The sequence below is a fragment of the Apodemus sylvaticus genome, chromosome 3 (assembly GCF_947179515.1).
Source record: "Apodemus sylvaticus chromosome 3, mApoSyl1.1, whole genome shotgun sequence".
NCBI classification, from domain to species: domain Eukaryota; kingdom Metazoa; phylum Chordata; class Mammalia; order Rodentia; family Muridae; genus Apodemus; species Apodemus sylvaticus.
The window spans coordinates 56,747,052-56,771,081 of record NC_067474.1 but is presented as its reverse complement, the minus strand read 5'-3'; the positions used below and the strand labels follow the sequence as shown (position 1 = coordinate 56,771,081).

The window sequence follows — 24,030 nt, the reverse complement described above, 5'->3', positions numbered from 1 at the left end:
AGATGGAGAAAGAGTTTAGGAAGAGACTTTCCAGATGACATTGCTCTCCCCACAATGTCATCTGGAAAGTCAACGGGGTTGAGGGGAGTGGGGTTAGCACGAGATTCACAAGTCAGTCAATTCTTGGAATGGAGACGGCCTGCGTGTAAGTCAGGGTGACTACTGACTGAGGACAGACTGCTGGGGCAAAGGGAATGGCCGGGCTGCCACCACTACTACACGCTACGATGACGTGTGTTCTAAGGCAGGTTTAGCTCTGAAGCTCTGAAGAGTTGCAGCTGAGAGATTACAGTTTGCAGACCCTGGACATTGAGAGACCCAGCTCCTTTCTAAACAGGCCAGGCCATGGCCTGGGAAGTGGAGGGGAAGTGGTGGGACGTGTCGGTGCCTGCAAGAGGCTGCCCCTCGGTGGGGTGCAGACGCCCCTTCTGTCTCCTTCCAGGCAGCCAGCCCTTTAGGGGGAGAGCAGAGCTATGGTGGGGCTGGCTGCTCCCATCTTGCTGTTCCACACACTCACTTGAGCAGGCCAAGGATGAAGGCGTTGAAGCGCATAGTGTGACTGGTGAGTTCTGGGAACTGGCTGACTTTGTTGTAGAGGCCATGCAAGACCTTGGTGGACGGGCCTGGGGAGAAGACGGGGTTGGAGATCACACTCTGAATTTCTGGAACCCTGAATTCAGCCTGGAGTCCAGGGTTGCTGCAAGCTAGTACCCACCTAGCTGTGTGGACGCCTCCACCACACTCCAAGGCATGTTTTTACGTTGGCCAATGATCACATCCAGCACGAAGGCCTTGAGTCCATCCTCTAGCACGGCCTGGACTGCGGGGCACAAGTACTTCAGAACCAGGTGGCCGACATTGGGGCTCACAGAACTGTTCCCCAGCTTCGCCTGCAGATACATAGGGTGACCGTGAGAAGCCTGATCTTAGTCTTACTTAGTCAGCCCTCCCGGATCCACCCCTGCCCCCCGCACCCCCACCACCCGTCCATTTCCGTCCCCGAGTTCCAACTCTGGGTTCTGGACTAAAGAGAGCAAAGGGAAGCGACATCTGAGTCTGCAGGGCACAGCTCAGCTCCGGACGGACGGACGGACGGACGGTGTCAGCATACCTTGACGCCAGGATCCCGGCTCGTGCCAAAATGGGCGACTATAAGGTCCACGGCGGTGTTGACGGCTTTTACCAGCCCTGTGAGGGAGAAGTTGACGTGCCAGGTCCCCTTTGCAAGACTCTAGCCCACCTGGTGGAGGCCGACCCCTTGGCGGGGAACAGGAAGTTGCCCCTCCCCATTCTTTCTCAGAGGGGTTGGCTGCCCTCTACACAGAAGGTTTTTTTTCCCTCTCTGACCTTTGGCTGATTCACTTGGCTCTACAAGGAGCTCTGCTCTCTCCTCTGCCGAGCTCCTCCCCTAGGCCCTCTTGGTTATTTACCCTGAAGCTGCTCGCAGGCTCCTGGACACTAACCTGCTGACCAGCGTGCCCCTGTCAATCCTTGTCTTCTGTCACCAACACGCTCACCCAGAGTCGCTTCAACGACAGTATTCAACTAGAGTACTTGGGGGCTTTGTTTGTATCTTTTTGAGACTGTCTCACTATGTGGCCCTGGCTGTCCCGGGACTGACTATGTAGACCAAACTGTCCTCGAACTCAGAGATCCACCTGCTCTGCCTCCCAAGTGGTAACCTAAAGGTATGCACTACCATGCCAGGCTCCAGGAAGCATTTTAAAATTACATATCGGTCTCTCTCACTGGACTTAACTTGGTGAGGGAAGGGATGAAGCCTCATTTCCTAAGTTCCTGACCCACCGCCCTCGCTCACTCAGACTCTCCACAAGCTTCCTCCCTAATGCTCATGGGATCCTTATTGGTATTTGGGGTTTTCGATTGGTATTTAGGTCTTCTGAAGGATCATCATGTAGTAGGATACCAGGCGCAGGCGCGATGGCGGGACCCCTGAACCACGCTGGGTGTGACGTGTACCTTTTTTCTGAAGTATGTCGATAGACACGGCCTCTGAGTTGCCATCTGGAGACAGACAGAACTCAGCTGGAGGCTTCTCAGTCAAGGAGAAGGGGTCCTGCAGGTCAGGACACGTCAAAGACAATGGCTTTGCAATCTGATCTGGAAAGAGGAAGAAAACAATCCTGAGAGGCTCTCCCCGGGGCCCTTCCCAGCCAGCCCTGGGTACAGCCAGGGACCTTGGCCACGCACCATTCAGCCGGCAATTCAGATGGCTGGCTGTGCCCAAAGAACCGGGGAACTCAAAGATGGGGTTCCTGCGAGCCAGCCGGGCTTCCTGTGACCTTCGATCTAGGCTTCCTGACAAACCAGGCGGCCCTAATGGGTTCTTCCTCCGGTATTCCCGCCACTTGAGGGCCTGAGGGGATAGGTGGTTGGCTGGAAGCGGAAGCAGATGAGAAGACAAATTAGGAGGAGACAGCATTTCATCTCTACCCAGCGGCCGGCCGTGTAAAGTGCCAGGGCCAGGCCGATGTGTCAAACACCTACAGAGGCTGTGGCCGTGACTTCCACGGAAAGCACAAGAACCCACCCCAAGGAGATGTGGGCTTGCTTGGGCTGCGGAGGAAGGCGTACCGTTGTTGGGTCTGGAGGCCATGCTGCCCTCGCCACCTCCTCGAGCCAGACTCTCTGCCCGGGTGAAGCCGGATCTCCAGGGTCCCAGAGGTGGCAAGCTTCCCGTGCCATGAAGCCTGTACTCAGCCAAGGTCGGAATCTTCTGGTCCTCCTTCTGTGGCTGCTGGGAGGTGGCCGGGCGCACAGCAGGACAGGTGTGGCTCCATGGTGGTAGACTTTCTGCTGCTGTGCCCTGCTCCGGGGGTGGGGAGCAGGAGGTAGAGGCAGATGAGTCGGTGCTAGACCCAAAGGGGCCGGCACTCCGGACTGGGGAGTAGCTTCCCAGGGGTGATGGCCTTGAGGTCTCTGGTTCAGGCCCGGCGTTCCTGGCGCCTCTGCCAGTGCTCTGCGACGTGAATGCCTGCCGCTCTCCTGAGGGAGCCGGGCCTGGGCCTTGAGCAGTAGAGATAACCAGCGGGGCAGGCTGCTGTGCGCGGCTGCAGCCCGCGAGGCTGTAGAGCTGGGAAAGACTGTGGAGGGCGCGGGCCTTGGCCAGCTGCTTGGGGAAGTGATGCTGGAACACGAATGGCTGGATCGGGAGGGTGGTCGGCCTCTGTTCCTTGCTGTAGCGAAGGACGGGTCGGCTTTCAGTGCCACCCCCTGTAGCGACAGTGATGGAGGAGGACTGAGACAGAGAGACACCGAGGAAGAACCAGGAGGACCTAGGAGGTGATACCCAATGGGGATGATGGGCTAGCCTGGGCTGCAGGGTCTCAACAGGGGCAGGCATGCTCCCACCCCCAACCCGGTGAGGAGGGTACGCTGCTCCTCCCTGGAACTCGTCCTGCGCATTCTGACCTGGGCTGCCTTCTGCCTCTCTACTTTCTCAACTTGTTTGGCGGCTCTGCGCTCACCTCCCTGAGCACGTGCTCCCTTGCAAAGGTATTTTAGACTTTCCTGCAGACGGCTCTGAGCCCATAGCATTGAGCTCCCCTTGACCGTCCTGCTGTGGGCCTCTGCTTTCTTTTTAAATGAAAAGAGCCTCGCTAGAAACATTGTTCCTGAACCAGGTCCCTGGAGACTTTCAGACTCTGCTCCTCCACCAGCTCTGCTCGGGTTTTCCTGACACCTTCAATGTTGGTCAACCGCAGACCACCTACAGGTCCAGGTGCTGCAGCCTTCAAGCTCTCTCCACTCATCACCATCTCCACTCACTCACACACTGCACTCACTCACACTCCACTCACTCACACACTGTACTCACACACTGCACTCACTCACACACTGCACTCACTCACACACTGCACTCACTCACACACTGTACTCACTCACACACTGCACTCCGTCTTTGAGCAAATTCAGCAGCAAGACATGTGTTTACTTGTAGCCAAATCGGCCAAACTTCTCATCCCAGTACACTCACAATCCTGATCTCTCCTGATCCCCTCATAAGAACTTCAAAACCCACTATTGCTCTCTTTGAATAGGGATATTTCCCAACTCTGGGTTTTTTTCCAGACACCTTTCAGGTCCGTAAATTACAGGTCTCAGAACTGAGTCCAGAACAATGCAGGTGCCTCGGTATTTGTTAATGAACTGTTATCTCAATAAAACCCGGCTCATGCTGCAGATATCTAAATGAACACAAGGTGGCGCCACATATACTTACAGGGCCCCAAACCCTGGGCGTGGCTCACCAACTAAGAGGCAGTTATTTCTCCACAGATCAAGAGACTTATTTGTGTTTGTCTTTTGAGACAGAGTCCCATGTAGTTCAGACTGATTTTGAACTTGCTGCGTAACTAAGACTGGCCTTGGATTCCTGATCCTCCTGCCTTAGCCTCTAAGTGTTGGCCACGTAACAAGTATGAGCCACCTTGCTACACACAGATCAGGGAAATTTAAATTAGAGACATTACCTCACTGTCTCCAGCTAAGGTCACCCAGATGGGAAATAGCAGAGCCCAGAATGGTGCCCAAACCAGAGTGTGGCTTCTGGGGCCAGTGCTCTCCACCACATCACGTTACCACACAGTGATGTCGGGCTGGGTTTGCTGTCTTTCCTATTCACATCAGTGAGTCACTGGGATGGATACACAGCCTCATGGAGAAGTGTTACCGACCCACGCTCCCTGCCAGCCCCAGTGCTCAGAGGACACTGCCTTCTTGCTGTGTCCTCCATCCCTGCACTCAGTCCTTAATCATTCCTAGACACCAACACCCTGGAGCCTCTCGTCCCCACGGTGTCCGCCTGAGATCCATCACAGCCTTCCTGCTCAGGCCTCTGGCCCAGGAGCCCTCTTAACCTGCTTCATTTCCTTTTGGTAAAGCGTTAGGAGGTATTTCTTAACGTGTTTGCTGTCTGTTGCTTTTCACAAGATTTCTAGAAAAGTCGGGGCCAAATCCCCTCGGTCACTGTGTCTCTAGGGCCTGGGCACATCATGGGAACCGGACAATTAAATGAACAAATCTCTACTTCTGATTCAGTCTGGTCTCCTTTGTCTCAGATCATCTTGTATAAATCTAGTTTCTTAGCCAGGCAGTGGTGGCGCACGCCTATAATCCCAGCACTCTGGCAGGCAGAGGCAGGCAGATTTCTGGGTTCGAGGCTAGCCTGGTCTACAGAGTGAGTTCCAGGACAGCCAGGGCTATACAGAGAACCCCTGTCTCGAAAAAACCAAATCCAAAAAAACCAAAAAAAAAAAAAATCTAGTTTCTTGAAATATGAATGTATCTGTGGTTATTGCTCAGAGAATCACACATATTGCGTAGCTGGGAAGCAGCCCCAGTTCCTGGGTTCCTTTTTAAAATCCAGAGTTCCATGGGAAGCTAGTCAGTACTCAGCGTTTCAAGGGAGGGAGGGAGGGACCATCGCCTGCTGGATTCGACCTCTGTGCAGGGCTTTGGAAATGGCTGGTGCACATTTTGCAATCTGTTACTCATCCAAAACAACTCAAGGACACTTTACAAATCGAATTCCACTCTGGCCTCTGCTTTATTACTTTTGTTCTATCAAGATCTGGCAAGATCCCTTTTCCTAAACGTCAATCCTGCTGCTCAGGTTCCAGATGTGCCTCAGCCTCTTCCAGTCACGTCCAAGCTGGTTTTCCCTGGCTATCCATAAATTCAACGAACTGTCAACTCATTTGTTGGCTTTAAAAAGAGTGCATAGAATCAGGGGAAAGACCATGACAGAGGTCACTGCAGGCTGCCGTGACGGAGAAGTCGCACTGGGACTGGGGAAGAAGCTCTTCCGGTGGAGAGCCTGCCAGTAAGGCGGTCTTAAGGGCTGAGTACCTCTGGAGGGTCATTCCTATCATCCCAGCAGGAGGCAGAGGCAGCAACACCAAAACTTCAAGGTCACCCTTGGCTGCACAGTTTAAAGATAACCTGCGATGTACAAGACCCCGCCTCAAAATAGTGAAAGAAAATGTAAACCGTATTTTGTGTGTGTATGGGAAGGGGCCTGTGGAAATCATAGGTTAAATTTTTCCTTCTCCCATTTAGACTTCAGGATCAAATAGCCTATTGGCAAATGCCTTTAATGGCTGAACCATTTCCCTGACCCAAGAAAAATACTTACATTTTTAAAAATATTAGAAATTCTTTAAATGTCTTAGTTCAATGAAAACACTTCAGTGGCTGCTGGTCCTCTCCTGTCTCTTCTCTCTCTCCTGTTCTTTTGTTCCATTATCTTGTATATGTGGTGTGTGTGTATGTACACAGGTTTGTGTATATGTGGTGTGTGTGTACACAGGTTTGTGTATATGTGGTGTGTGTGCGCGTGCACAGGTTTGTGTATATGTGGTGTGTGTGTACTCAGGTTTGTGTATATGTGATGTATATGTGTGTACACAGGTTTGTGAGTATTTGCAGAGGCCCCAAGTTGATATTGGGGTTCATCCTCGATCACCCATTCACCTCAAACCTAGAGCTCTTGGATATGGTCAGTCTCTGTAGCAAGCATGTTCTGGGTGTCCCTGTCTCTGCCTCCGGAGCCTGGAATTATGGGAAGGCTGCCACAGCTACCAGGCATTGGTGGCATCTGCAGTTTCAAGGGTGTCTGTCAACTGTGACACCTGGCAAAGTGCTGTAATCACTAAGCCACCTCTCCAGTCCTCCTTTAAAATACTTAAACATTTTGAGATAATTTAGACCTCTCGCTGGTCTGGAGCTCACTATCCTCAAAATCACAAAAGCCGACCAAGCCTTTGCCTCATGAGTGCTGGCATTAAAGGTGTGTGTCACCACGCCTGGTTGAAATATATATTTTAATGATCATTGTGCGTGTGCATGTATAAGTGTGGGAGTCAGAGGTCACATAAGTCCTAAGGACTGAACTCAGGCTGCCAAGCCTGGACAGCGACGGCCTAACCTGCCGGGCCACCTCACTGACCCCATTTGAAACTTCTGATTGATTTTTCAACCTTCACTTCCTAAATGCTGGAATTACAGATATGCCGGCCAAGCCCAGTTAGATCTCCAACCTTGAGGGTTGCTCCGCTCAGCCCTTAAGTCTCAGTGTTCCCTGGTGCTATCCTTGTTCACTTTGTAATTCCAGGCATTCTCTCTGGATGACTAGTTCTAAGTACCACTCCTTCCTTCATCCCTCCCTCCCTCCCTCCCTCCCTCCTTCCCTCCCTACCAGGGTCTCACTTTGTAGCCCTGGCTGAGCCAGAGATCACCGAGTAAGAAAAGCAGCTTGCTTAGAACTCCCAGAGGCCCACTACCATTCCTAGTCCAGTGCCTTCCTGCTCTACGTGCTGGTCTCTCCTGTCGGGAAGACACGTCTCCACATCTCCCACCCGAACCACCAAGAAGCTTTCTAAAATGCAAGGCAAAACGTGTCATTAAGCAAACAGAACCAAATCAAACAATACCAACACAGCCACTCTCCCGACGAAAACCCTTCAGTGGTTCATCCCCACCCTCTCGGCTCTGCTAAATTAGTCTACTGCAGTTCCTGGAAAGCGCCAGATTCTGTGCCTGTGTGGCGTCGTACAACGGGCTCTCCTGGGAGCCTAGAATGTTCTTAAACCTTACAGCACCACCTTTGCAGGGTTCCTTTCTGCCCCTTTGTTCTGCCCTTCCTTGGAATCCCACCAGGACAGATTCTCTCTCCAGCACTGCTTCAGTACAGACCCTGCTACAAAGTAATGACTCGAAATGGAATAAACCACAGAGCACTGGCTTAGGACCTGCACACTTCTGGGGTTTTTGCTTTGCTTTTTTCTTACAGAAGTGGTCTCATGTTGTTGCCCACGTTGACCACCTGCCCTCAAGCAATTCTCCTGCCTCAGCCTCTGGAGGCACGTGCTAAGTATTCAGCCTAGGTATCAGGCTCTTTAGTGTAGCCTTACCATCAGTGATGCTGCTCCCCAGTGTGGCTTCCCCGCTGGACGTGCCCCTGAGCTGCCTTAAGTCCTGCAAATCCCTGCATGTCTACAACTGACCACATGCCTAGTCTGTCTCTGTCAGCAACTCTTCCACAGTTTCCCAGGACACCAATCTCCAAGTCCTAGTGATCTATCGATTTGTCTCTCTCTTCCCCCTGGCCCCACCCCAGGGGCAGCACACGTGCTGGACCAGAGAGAGAGGTCCAGGCTGGTATGGAACGAATGCATATCGTGGTGGTGTTCTCCGAGTTCCTTACCGTCAGCTCTAGCTCTTGTGTCCCTCTGAGTGTGGCTGTTGGCCGGGCTCCCTAGGAGCGCGGGCCCAGGATCCGTCGGCTGGGCCAAGGGTCCCTGCCCGGCAGCTCTGAGGCCAGGAAGTGGCATCTCACTGAACTGGGGGCCCTGACAAACCTGGGTGGACCAGGGTTCGGGGCCAAGGAGGTCCAGGCTTGGCCCCAAGGGCATGGATGGCAGGCTATGGCTACATCGAGTGCCCTGGTCAAGTGGGCCTGCCCTGTCTTGCTGGGCTTCTTGGATGGGTGAGAACTCTTGGGAAGAATCTCCAACACTCGCCCGAAGTGGTGGGGAGCCAGAGCCCGCAGCTTTCTTCCGGCCTTTGGCCAACTCAGCGAAAGAGGTAACCCTTCTGGGTGGGGAAGCAGGCCCAGCTAGGGCTGAGGGGCCCTCACTTAAGCGTACTGGGCAACTGAGCATGCGTTCCAGTGAGCCCAGGCGGACAGGGGGGCTGCGCTCCAGGCTCCGATCATAGCTCCGAGAGCGCTGCCGGCCAGAGCTGAGGTTGGGGGGGGACGTATTTGTGTACACCTGCCCTTCAAGTACAGTGGGGCCCATGGCGGTTGCTGCCTCTGCTGAGGAGCCCTCTGCTTCTTGTTCTTCCGGCTGGACGTCTGGTTTCTGGAAGAGGTAATACTCAGAGGGCTGGCTGGGGTCTGGGTCCGAGCTGGGGCCTGGCGGAGGACTTATCTTGGTGTGTTCTTCGGAGCAACTGGTGATGGAGGAGCCGGCTGGGCTTGGGGAGGACTGCGAGGACAGGTCACAGGTGACAAGTTTATAGTAATTCTGTGTGGCCACTACAAGGCGGGCCTGGCTCTGGAAGCAGGCTGTGAGGTCAGCCACAGCTGGGCAGGGCTCACAGTGTGGGCGGTAGGCGTTGCAGTTGGCATCGAGCTCAGGGGACAAGGCGTGAGGACATCCACAGCCCTCCTCCCTGTCCCCGTTCTCCGGGTGGTGGGACTCGCAAGACATTCTCGACTCAGCCGGGGAGGGCTGCAGGTCCAGGTAGAAGGCTCCGGGGTCTGCGGTGTCTGCATGGCTGCAGAAGGAGGAGTCGCTGCAGGACTGTGGGACGGAGTTGAGGTTGGCCCGGGAGCTGCCCTGCATCTTATTGTAGAGGGTGCTGAACGTGACTAGCACGCCGTCGGAGCTGTTGCAGGAGGAGTCGCTGACGTAGCCCATGGACTGGTCGGCTGCCTCCGACTGACTGGACGTGCTACTGCAGCGGCCGTGCGGGGCTCCCGAGCCGGTGCGCCCGGGGCGTCTGGGGGATTCATCCGAACTGAGCCTCCACTCTTGTTCAAAGGAAAAGCCAGAGATGTCACTGGCCCCCCCTCCGCTGCCGCTTCCCCCGTGCCCCCCACACTCGTCCAGCTCCATCGTCTCAGCTTCCAGCTCTGGCCGGCAGCAGTGGCTAGTGCTGCACTGGGTCCTCAAGGTTGTCGCTGGGTCCTGTTCCTGCCCCTCCACCACTCCAGGCCGACTGCGTGTCGCACCCCAAGGCCTGCCCTGTCCGGGTCCGGATGGTGGCAGCTGGAAAGAAGACAGGTGGAAGGGCTGGCTGGCACTGTGCAGGTGGAAGGACTGCTGAGTGACACTGTCGCCAGTGCTGCCATCATGCAGGTCACCGAGTCCGGTCTCACCCACCCCTTCCTGCACCAAGAAGGGGTTGTGCCGCTTGGGAGCTCCGGGGCCTCGTCCATCCCGACTCCTACTCTTGACGCTGTCTGAAGACCGCGTTGGTGCCCCTGGCGCCGGGTGCAGGCTGGTGTACAGGAGGGAGTCAGCTTGTCCCAGGTCGTGGTCAGGCTGAGTGAGGCTTAGCTCCGGGGGGCAGAAAGGATTGGCTCTTGTGCCCCCGCCGCCTCCACCCGCACCCCCGCAGCACTGCCTGTCCGGGACTTGGCAGTGCACTAAGGGAATATGGTGGACGATGAGGGTCTCTCCAGTCAGCTTAGGGGGGCTATCCATTCTGGAAAGTTCCAACAAAGGCATCAACAGCACCAGATACTGCCTTTGGAGCCCAGTGGGGCAGAACACATTTCATCAGGAGAGCTTGACACCTGGAAGAGAAAGGGAACCTAATGTCACCTCCCTGGAAATCAGGGGCAGGCCCTTGCCCAAACTATTTTCAGATGGACAAGAATCTGAGAGGAAGATAGGTTCTGGGCCAAGGTGGAGCTCTGACAGCACAGGCTAACCACACACGGGGGCACATCTACACTTTCTGCATCGCACGGGCTGGGTCCGGAGGCCCCGCTTCATTTTAAGGCCACTGTGTATCCAGGTTCAGTAAAAGGCCAGGCCTCTTTTAACGCCATGTATGAGGGGGTAGCGCCAGGGACTGCGCCTCCTTTTTCCTTTTTTACAATTACATTTATTTACTATGAGAGAATGTGTGGTTGCAGATACGAGTGTGCCCCAGTGTGTGCATGGAGGTCAGAGGACAACCAGCGGTAGCTCTGCTCTCTCCCTCCACGTCTGAGTCCCAGAGAGTGAACGCGCGATGCCAGGTTTAGTGGCAAGTGTCTTTACCTGCCGAGATACCTCTCAGGCCTTCCTATGTTCCTCTAAACAGTAAATAACAACCCCCCCACACACACACTCACACACACACACACTCACACACACTCATACACACACACTTTCACATGCACACATACACACACACACTCATATACACACACTCACACACACATACACACACACTCATATACACACACTCACACACATACATACACACTCACACACATACACACACAGTCACACACTCTCACACACACATACACACTCACACACATACACACTCACACACACACACTCTCTCACACACACATACACACACTCTCACATACACACACACTCTCTCTCTCTCACACACATACACACACTCTCACATACACACACACTCACACACTCTCACACACATACACACAACACACACATACATACACACTCACACACATACACACAACACACTCATATACACACACTCACACACATACATACACACTCACACACATACACACACACACACACTCTCACACACACACACACTCTCTCTCTCACACACACATACACACACTCACACACATACACACATTTTCACACACACACTCTCACACATACACACACTCTCTCACACACACATACACACACTCTCACATACACACACTCTCTCTCTCACACACACTCACACGACATAACTAAGAACAACCATGTAGAGTGTCTGGAGAGCACAAGGCGCTAAGGGACAGCGATGCCTGCACAGCTGTGGCGGGAAAGTTTACAGGTGAGGAGAAATAAATTAGACATATGTCATAGGTTCATAGATATCAGCTATAATTTTGTAAGAAATGTATCTCAAAACATTCTATACCAGTTGACCAAAGTCGGCCAGCGCGTACGCTCTGTCTTCCCTATGGGTCCCAGAGCCCCTATCCCTCTGCTTCCTGTGGGCTACTACTGGTTTTTTATTTATTTACATCCTGAATGCTACTCCTCTTCCTGGTCTTCCTCTCCTCCTCTGAGAATGTGTGTGTGTGGGGGGGGGATCACCCTGGTGCATCATATCTCTGACTGATTGGGCCCATCCTCTCCCACTGAGGTCAGACAAGGCAGCCTCGATGGGGACACGTACCAGTCAGGCTACAGCTCTAGGCAGAGAGCCCCCGCTCCGGGGATTGTGGGGCCCACATGGAGACTGAGACACACGTCTGCGGTATACGTGCTGGGGGCCTCGTTCTGGCCCACAGGTATTCTTTGGTTGGTGGCTTGGTGTCTGAGAGCTGTGTTACTGTGGTAACACAGCTTCACAAACACAGTAGAGGGGACATGGGGCATGGCTGACACCGACCTCTCCCTGCCCGGGAGCTGACCACTCTCCTCCCCAGCCCATCACTCTGTCACACTCCTACACAGACCTGGCACACATGGGGCCTAACACGGTTCTGAGGCTTTAGGTCAGGGTTCAGAACCTTTAAAGTACCCAAGTTTAGCTTGGTTTTAACCTAGAGCGGGGGTCTCAACCTTCCTAACGATGCGACCCTTTTCCTTATGTGGTGCTGACTCCCAACCATAAAATTATTTTTGTTGTCAGGCAATGGTGGTGCATGCCTTTAATCCCAGCATTTGGGAGGCAGGGGCAGGCAGATTTCTGAGTTCGAGGCCAGCCTCGGCTACAGAGTGAGTTCCAGGACAGCCAGGGTTACACAGAGAAACCCTGTCTCAGAAAAAAAAATTTTGTTGCTACCTTATTACCATAATTTCGCTGTTTAGAATCGTCAGGATACCTGATATTCGACCCCTGTGAAAGGGTCGTGTGACTCCCAAAAGGGGTCACTATGCATAGGTTGAAAACCAGTAGCCTAGAACCTTCACTACTGGAATTTCCTGGAAAATCTCTATCCAAGTTTTATCTCTGAGAGGCTAAAGTTCTGTCGGCTGTGAGGCCCTCTGGTCTTTGGCCCCGTGTAGAAATGACCTCTCAAACCCTCTGCCTGGCTTCAGACTCAGGTCTCTTTCCCCTAGACCCCAGGACTAATTTCTTCTGAGCCTGTACTCTCTCTTCTGCCTTACCTACCCTGGCTCTAAGTTCTGCATTTACTTTCTCTCAGTCATTTACCTGAACCGTTGACAGCATCGATTGCTCCAAGTTTAACTCATTTAGACCAAAGGGCCGAGCTCCGCGTGTGGAATACAGTAATGGGCAGATAAGTTACATAGGCCTCAGGAAATGCATTAAAGGGAAATGCAAATGCCCAATAACTATATAGAGTAAGTTATAATTAAACATAATTGTACATTACAATTATGTATGTTAAATCATATTAAAATTAAGCCTGCTGAGAGGAAGCCTCCTTTACTGGATTTGTAAGTGCTATTGTGTTGAGGATGATATTCAGCATGGATGTAGAAAAGCAAAAACTAGAGAGTTTAAACTAAGTTACAAGGTTAAGAGTTATAGAAGAAAAAATACAAGAATAAAAAGAAAATTGGAGACAGGGTCTGGCTGTCCTCCAAATCCACATCTAGCCAAAGATGACTTTGGACTCCTGGTCCTCCTGCCTCCACTTTCCGTGTGCTGGAATCACAGGCAGTACCACCCTGCCTGGTTTATCTGTGCTAAGGGGTTTAGCCGAGTCTTCATGCACGCTAAGTAAGCACTCTACGCATGGAGATCATCACCAGCTCGAGCGTAATCCCTGGGAAACCTAACCCAATGGTTGTTGTTCCTTAGCTCATTAAAGCTCGCTGTGCTTGAGAGGACACCACTGAAAAGGTAGAAAGTGAGTGGGGGGCAGGTCAGATGTAAAGGGCTCACCATGCAAGCATGGAGAGCCGAGCGTGCTCCCCGGACTCTGTATTAGAAAGGCAGGGCACAGGGGCACACACCTGGAAACCCTCCACTGGGGAGGCAGGACAGGCAACTGCTCAGGACTCTGGCCAGCTAGGGGCCCTGGCTCAAATCCAAGGTCCTGAGTAATGACCCCTGAAGCCAACATGCATTCACTCATCCATACACACACAAGAGCCACCCCACAGAACGGGGGAAAGCACCTTTAAATCACATGTCTGACAGTGGTTTCTAATCGAATTATACAAAAAACTCTTACAACTTCTTTCTTTGTTTGTTTGTTTGTTTTCTGACAGGCCTCCTTATATACCCCTGGATGGCCCTGGACTCACTGTGTAGACCAAGCTGGCTTTGAACACACATTAGTCTACCTGCCTTTGCCTACAGAGAACTGGGATTGGAAGTGCTCCGTGCCCATCACTGAGTAGATGTGTAGATGATTGAGTAGATGTTTCTTTAGAGAACACATCTGTGTGGTTTAGCAGGAAGAAAAGATGGGCAATGCCAGTTGTCATCAGAAAATAAGAACCTGTAGAAAGGGGAACAAAATACCCACAGAAGGAGATACAGAGACAAAAGGTAGAGCAGAGTCTGAGGGAAAGACCATCCAGAGACTGCCCTACCCAGAGATCCATCCCATATACAGTTACAAAACCCAGACACTACTGTGGATGCCCACAAGTGCTGGCTGACCGGAGCCTGGTATAGCTATCATGTGGGAGTCTCTGCTAGTACTTGACAAATACAGAGGGGGACACTCTCAGCCAGCCATTGAACTGAGCACAGGGTCCCTAATGGAGGAGCTAGAGAAAGGACCCAAGGAGCTGAAGGGGTTTACAGCGCCACAGAAGGAATATCAATATGAGTCACCCAGTACTCCCAGAGCTCCCAGGGACAAAACCATCAACCAAAGAGTACACATGGAGTTACCCATGGCTCCAGACACATAGGCAGCAGAGGATGGATGGCCTTGTTGGACATCAAAGGGAGGAGAGGCCCTCGGTCCTGGAAAGACTTGATGCTGTGGTGTAGAGGAATACCAGGACAGGGAAGCGGGGGACGGTTGATTGGGGAAGGGGAGATGGCTTATGGGATTTTCGGGAGAGGGGGAACCAGGAAAGGGGACAACATTTGAAATGTAAAGAATATATCTACTAAAAAGAAAAGAATAATGAATCAAACATCACAAAAAAAACAAGAAAGAAAGAAAAGAAAAAAAGAAAATAAGAACCCCACAGAGATGCCACCACTCTGCCAACAGAGTCCCCAAACCAAAACATACAGCAACCACAAGCTTGGGGTTGGCATAGAGATTACAACCCTCACACGTGGCTGGGGGCAGCGTCCTGGTGCAGGCCCTTGAAAACCCGTCTGGCCATCCCTCAGACGCTTACACAGACTGGCCCACAAGACCCGGGAAGCCCACCTCGAGGACTGACCTCAGAGGGGAGAGGTGGACCACACAGAAGCCACTATCAACGTGCTCACAGCACAGCACGCACAGCAACCAAGAGCACGGCAAGACCCCAATGCCCGCTAGCTGATGGATGAATAAGTAAGGTGTAATTTATCTCCCATTATTTTCTATACCAGCTAAAAATTAGTACAAATGTGATATACACCTGCAGTGGACTATTATTTGGCAAGAAAAGCTTGAGTCACTAGAACACGCTACAACATGAAGGAGCCTTAGGAGGTGATATTAAGTAAAAGAAGCCGTCACAAATGACTCCTAGTGAATGACTTATTTGAAATGTCTAAGACAGGAAAACCGACTGAAATGGAAGGTAGATTAGCAGTTCCCAAGGGCTGAGGGGTGTGGAACAAGTGCTTGATGGATAAGGGGGGTCTTTGTGGGGTGATAAAAGTGTACTGCTATCAGACACTGGCAATGGCTACCCAGTGAATAGATTGGTTTATGAATCGTATTGAGAATAAGGCTATCCCAGGCTAGCCAAGGCTACATAGTGAGATCTTGTTTCAAAAAACAAAATCAAAACCCACAAAAGATTATGTTTCTGGGATGAGGAGTAAGACAGAAGGCCTGCTGGGGGACACTGGGGGGATGGCCTGGAGGGCTGAACATTTGCATAAAAAAGTAAGAACAAGAGAGGGAATGGGGGACAACAGCTTAGTGACATCTGAGGAACAAGAGCAATGGACTTTTTAGGATGCTTTGATATAAGACAATTTCCCCTCACTTCCTATCTCCTTTACAAAAAAATGGGTCTCTCTCTCTCTCTCCCTCTCTCTCTCTCTCTCTCTCTCTCACACACACACACACACACACACACACACACACACACACACACACACTGAGTACATGCTATGAGGATAACAAGGATGACAAGGCTCTAAAGTTCCAACAACGACCAATCAATTAAAAATATACAGTCAGGTGTGGTACAGGCCTTTTGTTGAGTCTGCCAGGGCTACAAAGTGAAACCCCACCCACCCCCAAATGTATGCATGTGCTTGTGATGTGTGTGTGTGTGTGTGTGTGAGAGAGAGAGAGAGAGAGAGAGAGAGAGAGAGAGAGAGAGATATTAAAACAATCCTATGCTATTAGCCGATCGTGGTGAGGTCCTGTGGCCCCAGCTACTTAGAAGGCTGAAGAAGTTGTTTCTCCCACCCAGGATTCAAATACGGATTGGGTGTACAGTGAGACCATGGCTCAAAACAATGTTAATGTGGTAACATGAGCACTGACTTAAAGAGGAAATGGAAGATCAACTGTATACATATGTATATATGATATTTTTCTAAGTTATCTTTATTATTCTTTATGTTTATATGAATGGGAAACACACAACAAAATATTCACAGTGCAGACCTCTGATGAGCAATTCTGGATGATTTTCATTTTTTTCTGTTTCATCCGTGTATATATAATACCATGTATATAGACAATAGTTTTCTCTAAGTAAGGAGATTGTCCTTACACACAATACTAGATTTTCCCCGAGGATTCATAGATACATTCAGGCAAACTATTCACATACATAAATATTTTTTTACATCAGAAAAAGAGAGGCCTGGAAATATAGCTCAATGCCAGAGTATTACAAATACCAAAGCTATTGTCTGAACAAACACATAATAGCATTAAGATAGAATCCAGGAACCCTAATTTTTGAACATTAAAAAAAAAAAGGAATGAAATGAGAGCTGGGGAGGTGCCGCCTAGAACCGCAGCACTGTGGGGGAGGGAGAAAGGTTAGGAGTTCAAGGCCAGCCTGAGCTACAGTCGGTTCCCACTACCCTGGGCTGCTGAGTCTGACTCAAACAATAAAAGAGGAAGAACTTAATAAGCCAATTGACTGTGTCCCCCACACTGGAGTACATCTAAGACTTCTTTCCCGGGAGTCTAGCAAATCCAGCACTGTGGCCACAGGTAATGAGAACTCTGAGATGAATGAACTCCTTCACACTTTTTGTTCCTATGAAGAGAGGAGGAGGAAGCTCCCACAGACGAGCCTCCTACCTATGTCTGACTTGGGAGACAGAGTGGCGGCTCAGCCAGCAGGAAGACGTGCCGTCTAGGCGCACAGATGCAGTTATCTCCAATTCCATCCCCAAATAGTCACAGGCGTTTTCATTGTGAAGATTAGTTCACTTGTTTTTGAGACAGGGTCTCTCTGTGTAGCCCTGGCTCACCTCGTATTGGCTCTGTAGGTGAGGCTGGCCTCGAACTCAGAGATCTGCCTGCCTCTGCCTCCTGAGTACTGAGACTAGAAGTGTGCATCTTCACATCCATTTAACACAAGCGGAACCCGAGGCGGCAGGGTATAGATAGTTTACTCACAATCACCGCTGGAATGGCCCCAAGGCGGGGCATGTCCCTCTCAAGGGTGTCTACTACCACTCATTCTCAAGGGCTTGAGGGTGGCCCGTCCTCTCCCTCAAGCCGGGTCAAGACCCACACCTGTTTCCTCCGTTCCACAGCACGCACTGTCGTGGCCACTTATCCAGGCTCTACCAACTAGTCTGAGCCCATGGGCTCTTTCATCCCTTGTTTTCACACCGGTCAATCCGGCTTCCTGCCCCTCAGGTCACGCCTGGCTCGGCCGTTCACAGTCCTCGGCTTGCTGGGAACTAACCTACCCTCACGACACTCCCCAAATGCTCAGTCACACACTGTACAACAGTCTAGTCCCCGAATTCTCTACCGGGATGAATGGTGGAAACAGAACTGAGGATCTGTCTGCCTACAGGCAAACCCGCTACAGAAGAAAGCTTTGTTCTCCAATAGCATCCTTCTGTTGGTCAGGGAACCTAGTTGCTTGTTTCTGGTTTCTTTAGAGCTAGCAGGGAGGCAAAGGCACTCATTGTTATACTTCAGTAATCTGACCTTGACCTGAGGTCCTGGAGAGCCACTGTGGGGCTGATTGTCTTCTAGGGCAGGATGGAAGGGAAGAGGGCGGCTGGATGGTGGACCGGAGGGTGTTAGTTTAGTATAATTATGGTTAGGTCCCTTCCTGCTAGGAAGCTGCTCCATCCATGTAAGAGTGCGGAGTATCACATAAGAGGTCAGGTGCCTTCAGCATCGCCCTCTCTCCAGCTTAACTGCATCCAAACCTGGAGCTTGGCAGCTCCTATGGCAGCGTCTACAGTGTGTGTGCCTACATGTATGCATGTGTGGGGAGGTGTGCCTACATGTGTGCATGTGTGGGGAGGTATGCCTACATGTATGCATGTGTGGGGTGGGAAATCCACCCAACCTTCTTGAAAAAATGCATGGATCCCTGCGTGGTTTCCAGCATAAACTTCCAAGAGCTGTAGAAGGACCTCCACCCATTCAGCCTTTGTGTCCAGATCTGACAACGGCAGCTACAGCAGCTTCATTAGAAATTCCCAGAAAGAAAGAAAGAATGAAAGAATGGGATCTCTTTCTTGAGCAAATAGCCTCCTTTCTTTCCGTGCAGAGATGAGTTTGTCTGCGCATGCCGGCACTCTTCCCTTCCCTTTCCTAAAGACAAAGCTACCCTTCAGAAACCAGAGCCCAGATGCTAATGACAGTCCTGCCTCTGCCTAGCTGCGACCTCCCACTCCCCACCCCAGAGCCGTACCTCTGCAGGGAGCCTCGAAGCTGGACCGGGTGGCTCCCGCTCCTTTTGCACGCCCGCTGCTCTACCTCGACAATCTCAGCTGACTCACTGGTCCTCACGCCCGCACAGGGGAACCGGGCTGATGTTCTAAGATCTGATTTCTGTTAATACAATGGCATCCTAGCCAATGCAGGAAGGCTGCGCAACCTCAGCCTGTCTCCTTGCTGCTGCTGCCGCTGCCGCCGCGGCTGCGGTGACGTTGCTACTAAGGGGGAGGGTTAGGGAGGAGAAGGAGCAGGCAAGCCCACAGTGCGGCCGCTCAATTCCCGGTCGGTCCCCGCAGCCTGCGAGCCTGGGGGAGGGGCATGGGGAGAGAAGACGGCCACAGAGGGCAGTGGGTGCTGGAAGATGGAGACTTTCCAGACAGCGGCAAGAAACAGGGAGAGCGCAGCCTAGCTTCTCTTGGTTCCGGAGTCTGGGCAGAGCCGGGGCGCTTCCTTCCTTCCTTCCGTCCCCTCCCGGGCTGCTCCTTTTCGACCTTGGCCAGAAGTCCCTCCCTCCTCTTTTTTCCCTACAGTGAATGACTACTTGTTTCCCAGCTTTTTCTTCAGTGAGGTTTCCAGCTGAGTTAGGGTGGAGGGTCATCCTGGAAGGACGTTTTGGAAGCCCCACCCAGAGGCTACAAGACAAAACAAAACAGAAATTCCAATGACGGATCTGCATTCCACCAGCAAAACAGCAGGCGCACTTTTCTAGCCGCCCAGGCTCAGCGCTGGGTTCCTAGGGTCCCTCAGGGTGGGCTTCCTTCGAAAAGCCCAGGGCCACGGGGAGGTGGGGGGCTTCTCTGAGCAGGTGGCTGTGGTGTTCCAAGCCTGGGTGGCTGCAGCTGGGTCTCCCAGATGTGGGTCTGTCACATCAGCTTTTGGAGTTTGCTGACCTGGGCTCAACCAGGGTTGCAAGGAAGTAGAATTCCTTTAACTAGGCAGAGAGTCTGGAAAAAGACACTGATTTCTTACAGTCTCTGTGTTGCCTGCAGACCTTCTGAGCCATCCACCTCTTCCTTGTTCGGGTTCTGGGCCTGTGGTCTGTGAGAATAACCCAGCAGGGGTGGATCGTGTAGGAGCCAGATGAACCGCAAGGGAACTCTGCTTACGGATGCTACCCTCCAATACAGCAGCTTCCAGGATGACCACGGCAGCACATGCCTCTAATCCCAGCACTTGGGAGGCGGGGGCAAGCAGATGTCTGTGAGTTCGAGGCCAACCTGGTCTACATAGAGAATCCTAGTGTGGCCACATAGAGAGACCCTGTCTCAAAAACCCCACAAAACCAACCAACCAAACAGCCGCCCTCCTGGCAGGCTCAGTGGTTCCCACGGAATTGCACATTTGATTTTGCTCTAAACTGTCTTTTCTCCCCACAATACAATTTCCAGAACCGGGTATTGAACTGAAGGCTTTATGTGTCTCAGGCAAGCTCTCCTCCCCTGAATATTTCCACTCCATGGCTGGTTGACTCCGTGGACGTAGAACCCATGGTAGAGCTCGTATGCTACCTCGACTCCACCGTGAAGACTCTGGGCTTCAGGTCTCCTGAAGCCTTGGGAGGCCGTGCAGGGGTTCCAGGGATGCACCTTCTCATTCATCTTCCGTTCTTGTGTCTTCCCCGCCTCATGAGACCCGTGCTGTTTCCTGACTTCATGCTGAACTGAGCTGAATTATAGAGGTGGGAAGAAGAAAATGGCCAGAGACTCACGTCTAACCTTGACTTTCTTGGGGATCAACGGCCCCCTGATCCTACAAAGTAGCGAACAATGAGGAAGGGGAAGAAGGAAAGGGAGGAACTTAAACCCTGAGCAGTCATTAGCAGCCTCCTTGGGATGGCTGGAATGGTACAGGGCGCTTGCCTTTCCTGGAGCTGAGAGACTACTTCTGGGGCTTGCCGTAGGCTGAGCAACATCATCTGTGATCAAGTGCATGGTGCACTAACTACTTAATTCCCATGAGGGCTCTGGGCCTGGGGTCTTTGTCCCGGAAATGTCTTTGAGGCAGATGACCCCGTGTCTGCAGGGCTAGCCACGCCCACTCCGTTCTTCCTTTGGTTCCGCACAGCACAGACCAGGCCTTACTACCCTACTGCATGCCTGGTGCCCCAGGAGCCAGGCACAGCGACCCTAGCATCTGAGCAGCTGAGGAAAAGCACTGAATTTGTGGTCAGTCTGAGTTGCACAACAGAACCCTGTTTCAAAGAGGGACAGAGGAGAGCACTGTGCAATCTCCGTGCACCTTTGTCCCGACCTTTCCCGTAATCACTCTGCTGACCGTTCACCTCGGGGAACTTACTTGGAAAGAAGGGGGTACTTTTGTTGATGCTATTCCATTCAGGTATATGTGAAGCCAGCAACAACCTGCACTTGGCCATATATCACCCCAAACTATTAGGACTGGATCTAACAGCAAATGCTCAAATTAAGACAAATTAAAATAAATTATGATAAACTGTATTTTTCTGATCTAGAAGTATCCCGAGGCAATTTTTTTCTTTTGCGTTTAGCGTGTGTGTGCCCGTGTGTGTACAGCCATGCCATGTGTGCATAGGGAGGTCAGAGGTAAACTTTCAAGGACTCAGTCTGAACCCAGGCCGTCAGTCTCAGAGGCAAGCACCTTTACCTGTAGAACAGACTTGCTGGCAGCCCCGCGGCTTTGCATTCGCGCAGAGATTGCAAATCCTGCATGCATGTGTGTTTGTGTGCAGGGTTTGGTGGGCGCATGCACACTTTGTCAGTCAGCAAGCCACAGAGACCTGCCTGTTTTTGCCTTCTCTACTTGCCTGGTTATAGGCACGCCACTGGGTCCAGCCTCTACACGGGTGCTAAGGGTCTGAACTCAGCGACTCATGTCCACAGGGTTAGTACTCTGTCAAGTCAGCCATCTATCTCCAAGATCACACGGTGAGCATCTGCATGACTTCAGTTATGTACAAGGTACTGTGGGGGTGCTCAGGAATCATCATCTAAGATAAAGGTCTCATAGTTTTATTAGGATCATTGCCAGTATGCCTCTGGGGTGGGCAGGGCAGCGCTGTGATTGGGGAAGTGATACCAGAGTTAGAACAAGGGTTTTGATTTTTTTTTTCCAGCCTTAATGCACCAAACTGATCTGCTCCAGGTTGAAGGGGCACTAAACCTCCATGTGCACCAACTCTGTCTCGAGACTGTGGGGCCTCTGACTGCAACTCAAACGGATTATGCTCCTTAAAGGGAAAAATTCTAGAAACATCTGGTCAAAGGCAAAGTTAGGACTGAACATGGTTTGTCGGGCATGGGAATATGAATTGTGAAATAAATGGTGAGCTGGCAGAAATCATCTGGGGCGGGGGGGGGGGGGGGGGGGCGCCAGACCCCAGTCAGTGACGTGCGAGTCTGAGGGCCTCGATCCAGATTTATTTTTTTACTTATTTATTTTTTTGGTTTTTCGAGAAAGGGTTTCTCTGTGTAGCCCTGACTGTCCTGGAACTCTCTCTGTAGACCAGGCTGGCCTTGAACTCAGAAATCTGCCTGCCTGATGGGCATTAAATCCCTGCTTGGATTAAAGGCATGCACCATCACTGCCCGGCTAAGATCCACACATTTATGTGAGAGTCCAAGCATCAGGGCGGTAATGCCTGTAATTCCTGAGCCAGGGACCTAGGAGGATCCTGCAGCTTGCTGGACAGTCTAGCTTTGTAGGTGAGCTCTCCATGTTCAGTGGAAACCGCGCCTCAAAGCACTAAGGTCTTTTTACTGTGATCGAGGAGCACACCCGAGACCATCTCTGGTCTACATGCATAGACACACATGCATCCTTCCACATATGCACACACACATGGCTCCTAAATCAACTCTTTAGAAAAGAACCACCTTTCCCTGGCTGTGAGGTTCTACGATTTCAGAGGCCGTGAGATTAGATGATGGTGCCAACTTTCCTATAGGAAATATCCAGACATGCTCAAAGAATTTGCAGATTGGAGAACTGTAGCTGTAGTTGGCTGGGGTGTCGGGTGACTGAGTTACAGGAGAAAAAACAAGCTGCCAGATGTCTGAGCACACCTGGCCATGACCTCTGGAGTCTGCTTTTACCAAAGGAATGGCAGCCAACGCCCCAAGGTCGTCTGGCGTCCCCAGACGCTGAGTGTAGCCGCTCCTAGCTGACAAGGATACTTACTGTTCCTAACTGGTTTCATGTTATTTTGGACTCTAAACAAGGCTGGCCCGAATGCTGGGAGTGTTCTGGAAGGGCTGTCCCAGACACCCCAGCTGCTTCCTTATTAGGCGTCCCTAATATAGCGTCCTCTTTCGAAGCACAGAAGTTGTTCTGCTTTGGGCTTGTGGATGTTGCCGACTCTAAAAGTCAAACACTCTGCCAAAGGCCTGGCTCTGTGGCAGAACAGGACCACCTGGGGTGGCTATACCTTCCTTTCCCAAATCTGCCTGCTCCTATATGAACCAACGGTGCACAGGCAGCTTTAAAACATCACTGACAGAACCCATGGCAGACCTCACACAGGCTGGTTTCAAGCCCCTGAGTCTCCGCAGGACTAGTGCTCCCAAGGTCCCAGTCAATGAACAGAAACTTCAGCCCTGGGCAATTACACCCAGGAAAAGAACAAACCACAGTGGGCACTGACCAAGAGTCGGTTTTCTTTGTTCCATAAAAACCCAATAATAATCTTAGCTTTGCTCCAGAGTCTCTTGCTGCAGGGAAGGGATTCTTACCTAGAAAATCAGTCTTTTCTACCAATCTCTCCAGCATGTCTGGCTTTCTTCCTCAGCCTGTTACCCTTAGCTCACCTCCCGGCACCTGGCCACTCTTACGGTCCCTTCCAGGATAATTACAGAGTAAACCAAATCCAAGTCCTGACTCTGGGGAAGGTTCCCAGGCAAGGTTAGTAGCCAGGCACTTTCTGGCCCTCAGCATCTCAGCATGAACGTGCAGACAGGCCCTCTTCACTCTCTAGTGCCAGCTTCTAACGTCACAGGGATGTCTCAAGAGATAGAGAGCCTGCTGCAAACCCTCCTTCTCCCGAGCATAGGTTAAAGGGGAAAGGAGGGCACCAGGAAACGTGGCGAGATTCAGGTCCTACCTTAACAGACTGAGATCTTCAGATGAGGGGTGGGGAAAACAGCAGTCAACAGGCCTCAGGATTAAGTCTCCCAGTGCCAGACACAGGAGAAGTCAGGAGGCAAGAAACCACCAAGGCTAGAGACAGGAGAGGGGGAGCTGGAGCCCAGAGTGGCCTGTGTTGCTTGGAGAAAGTTCTTAAGGACTAATTTGCAGGAGAGTAAGGCAGCCAGCCGGGTCAAAGAATCTGCTTCTGACTGTCC

General features: G+C 51.7%; 1 protein-coding gene across 2 annotated transcripts in view; it reads right to left on the bottom strand.

Annotated features, from left to right (window-relative positions):
* Rusc2 (RUN and SH3 domain containing 2) overlaps positions 1-24,030 on the bottom strand; it is a 47,326-nt gene that overhangs the window by 2,222 nt on the left and 21,074 nt on the right. The window contains exons 1-8 of one of the 2 annotated variants that reach the window (XM_052176338.1): positions 18,690-19,278; positions 8,228-10,327; positions 2,596-3,234; positions 2,212-2,397; positions 1,981-2,121; positions 1,112-1,188; positions 716-890; positions 518-623 (exon numbers count right to left, since the gene is read on the bottom strand). In XM_052176338.1, coding sequence (XP_052032298.1) covers positions 518-623; positions 716-890; positions 1,112-1,188; positions 1,981-2,121; positions 2,212-2,397; positions 2,596-3,234; positions 8,228-10,259 — 3,356 coding nt within the window. In that variant the 5' untranslated portion in view covers positions 10,260-10,327; positions 18,690-19,278. Of the gene's footprint in view, positions 1-517; positions 624-715; positions 891-1,111; positions 1,189-1,980; positions 2,122-2,211; positions 2,398-2,595; positions 3,235-8,227; positions 10,328-18,689; positions 19,279-24,030 lie in introns of those variants that run through there. The other variant, XM_052176339.1, reaches the window with a different exon arrangement.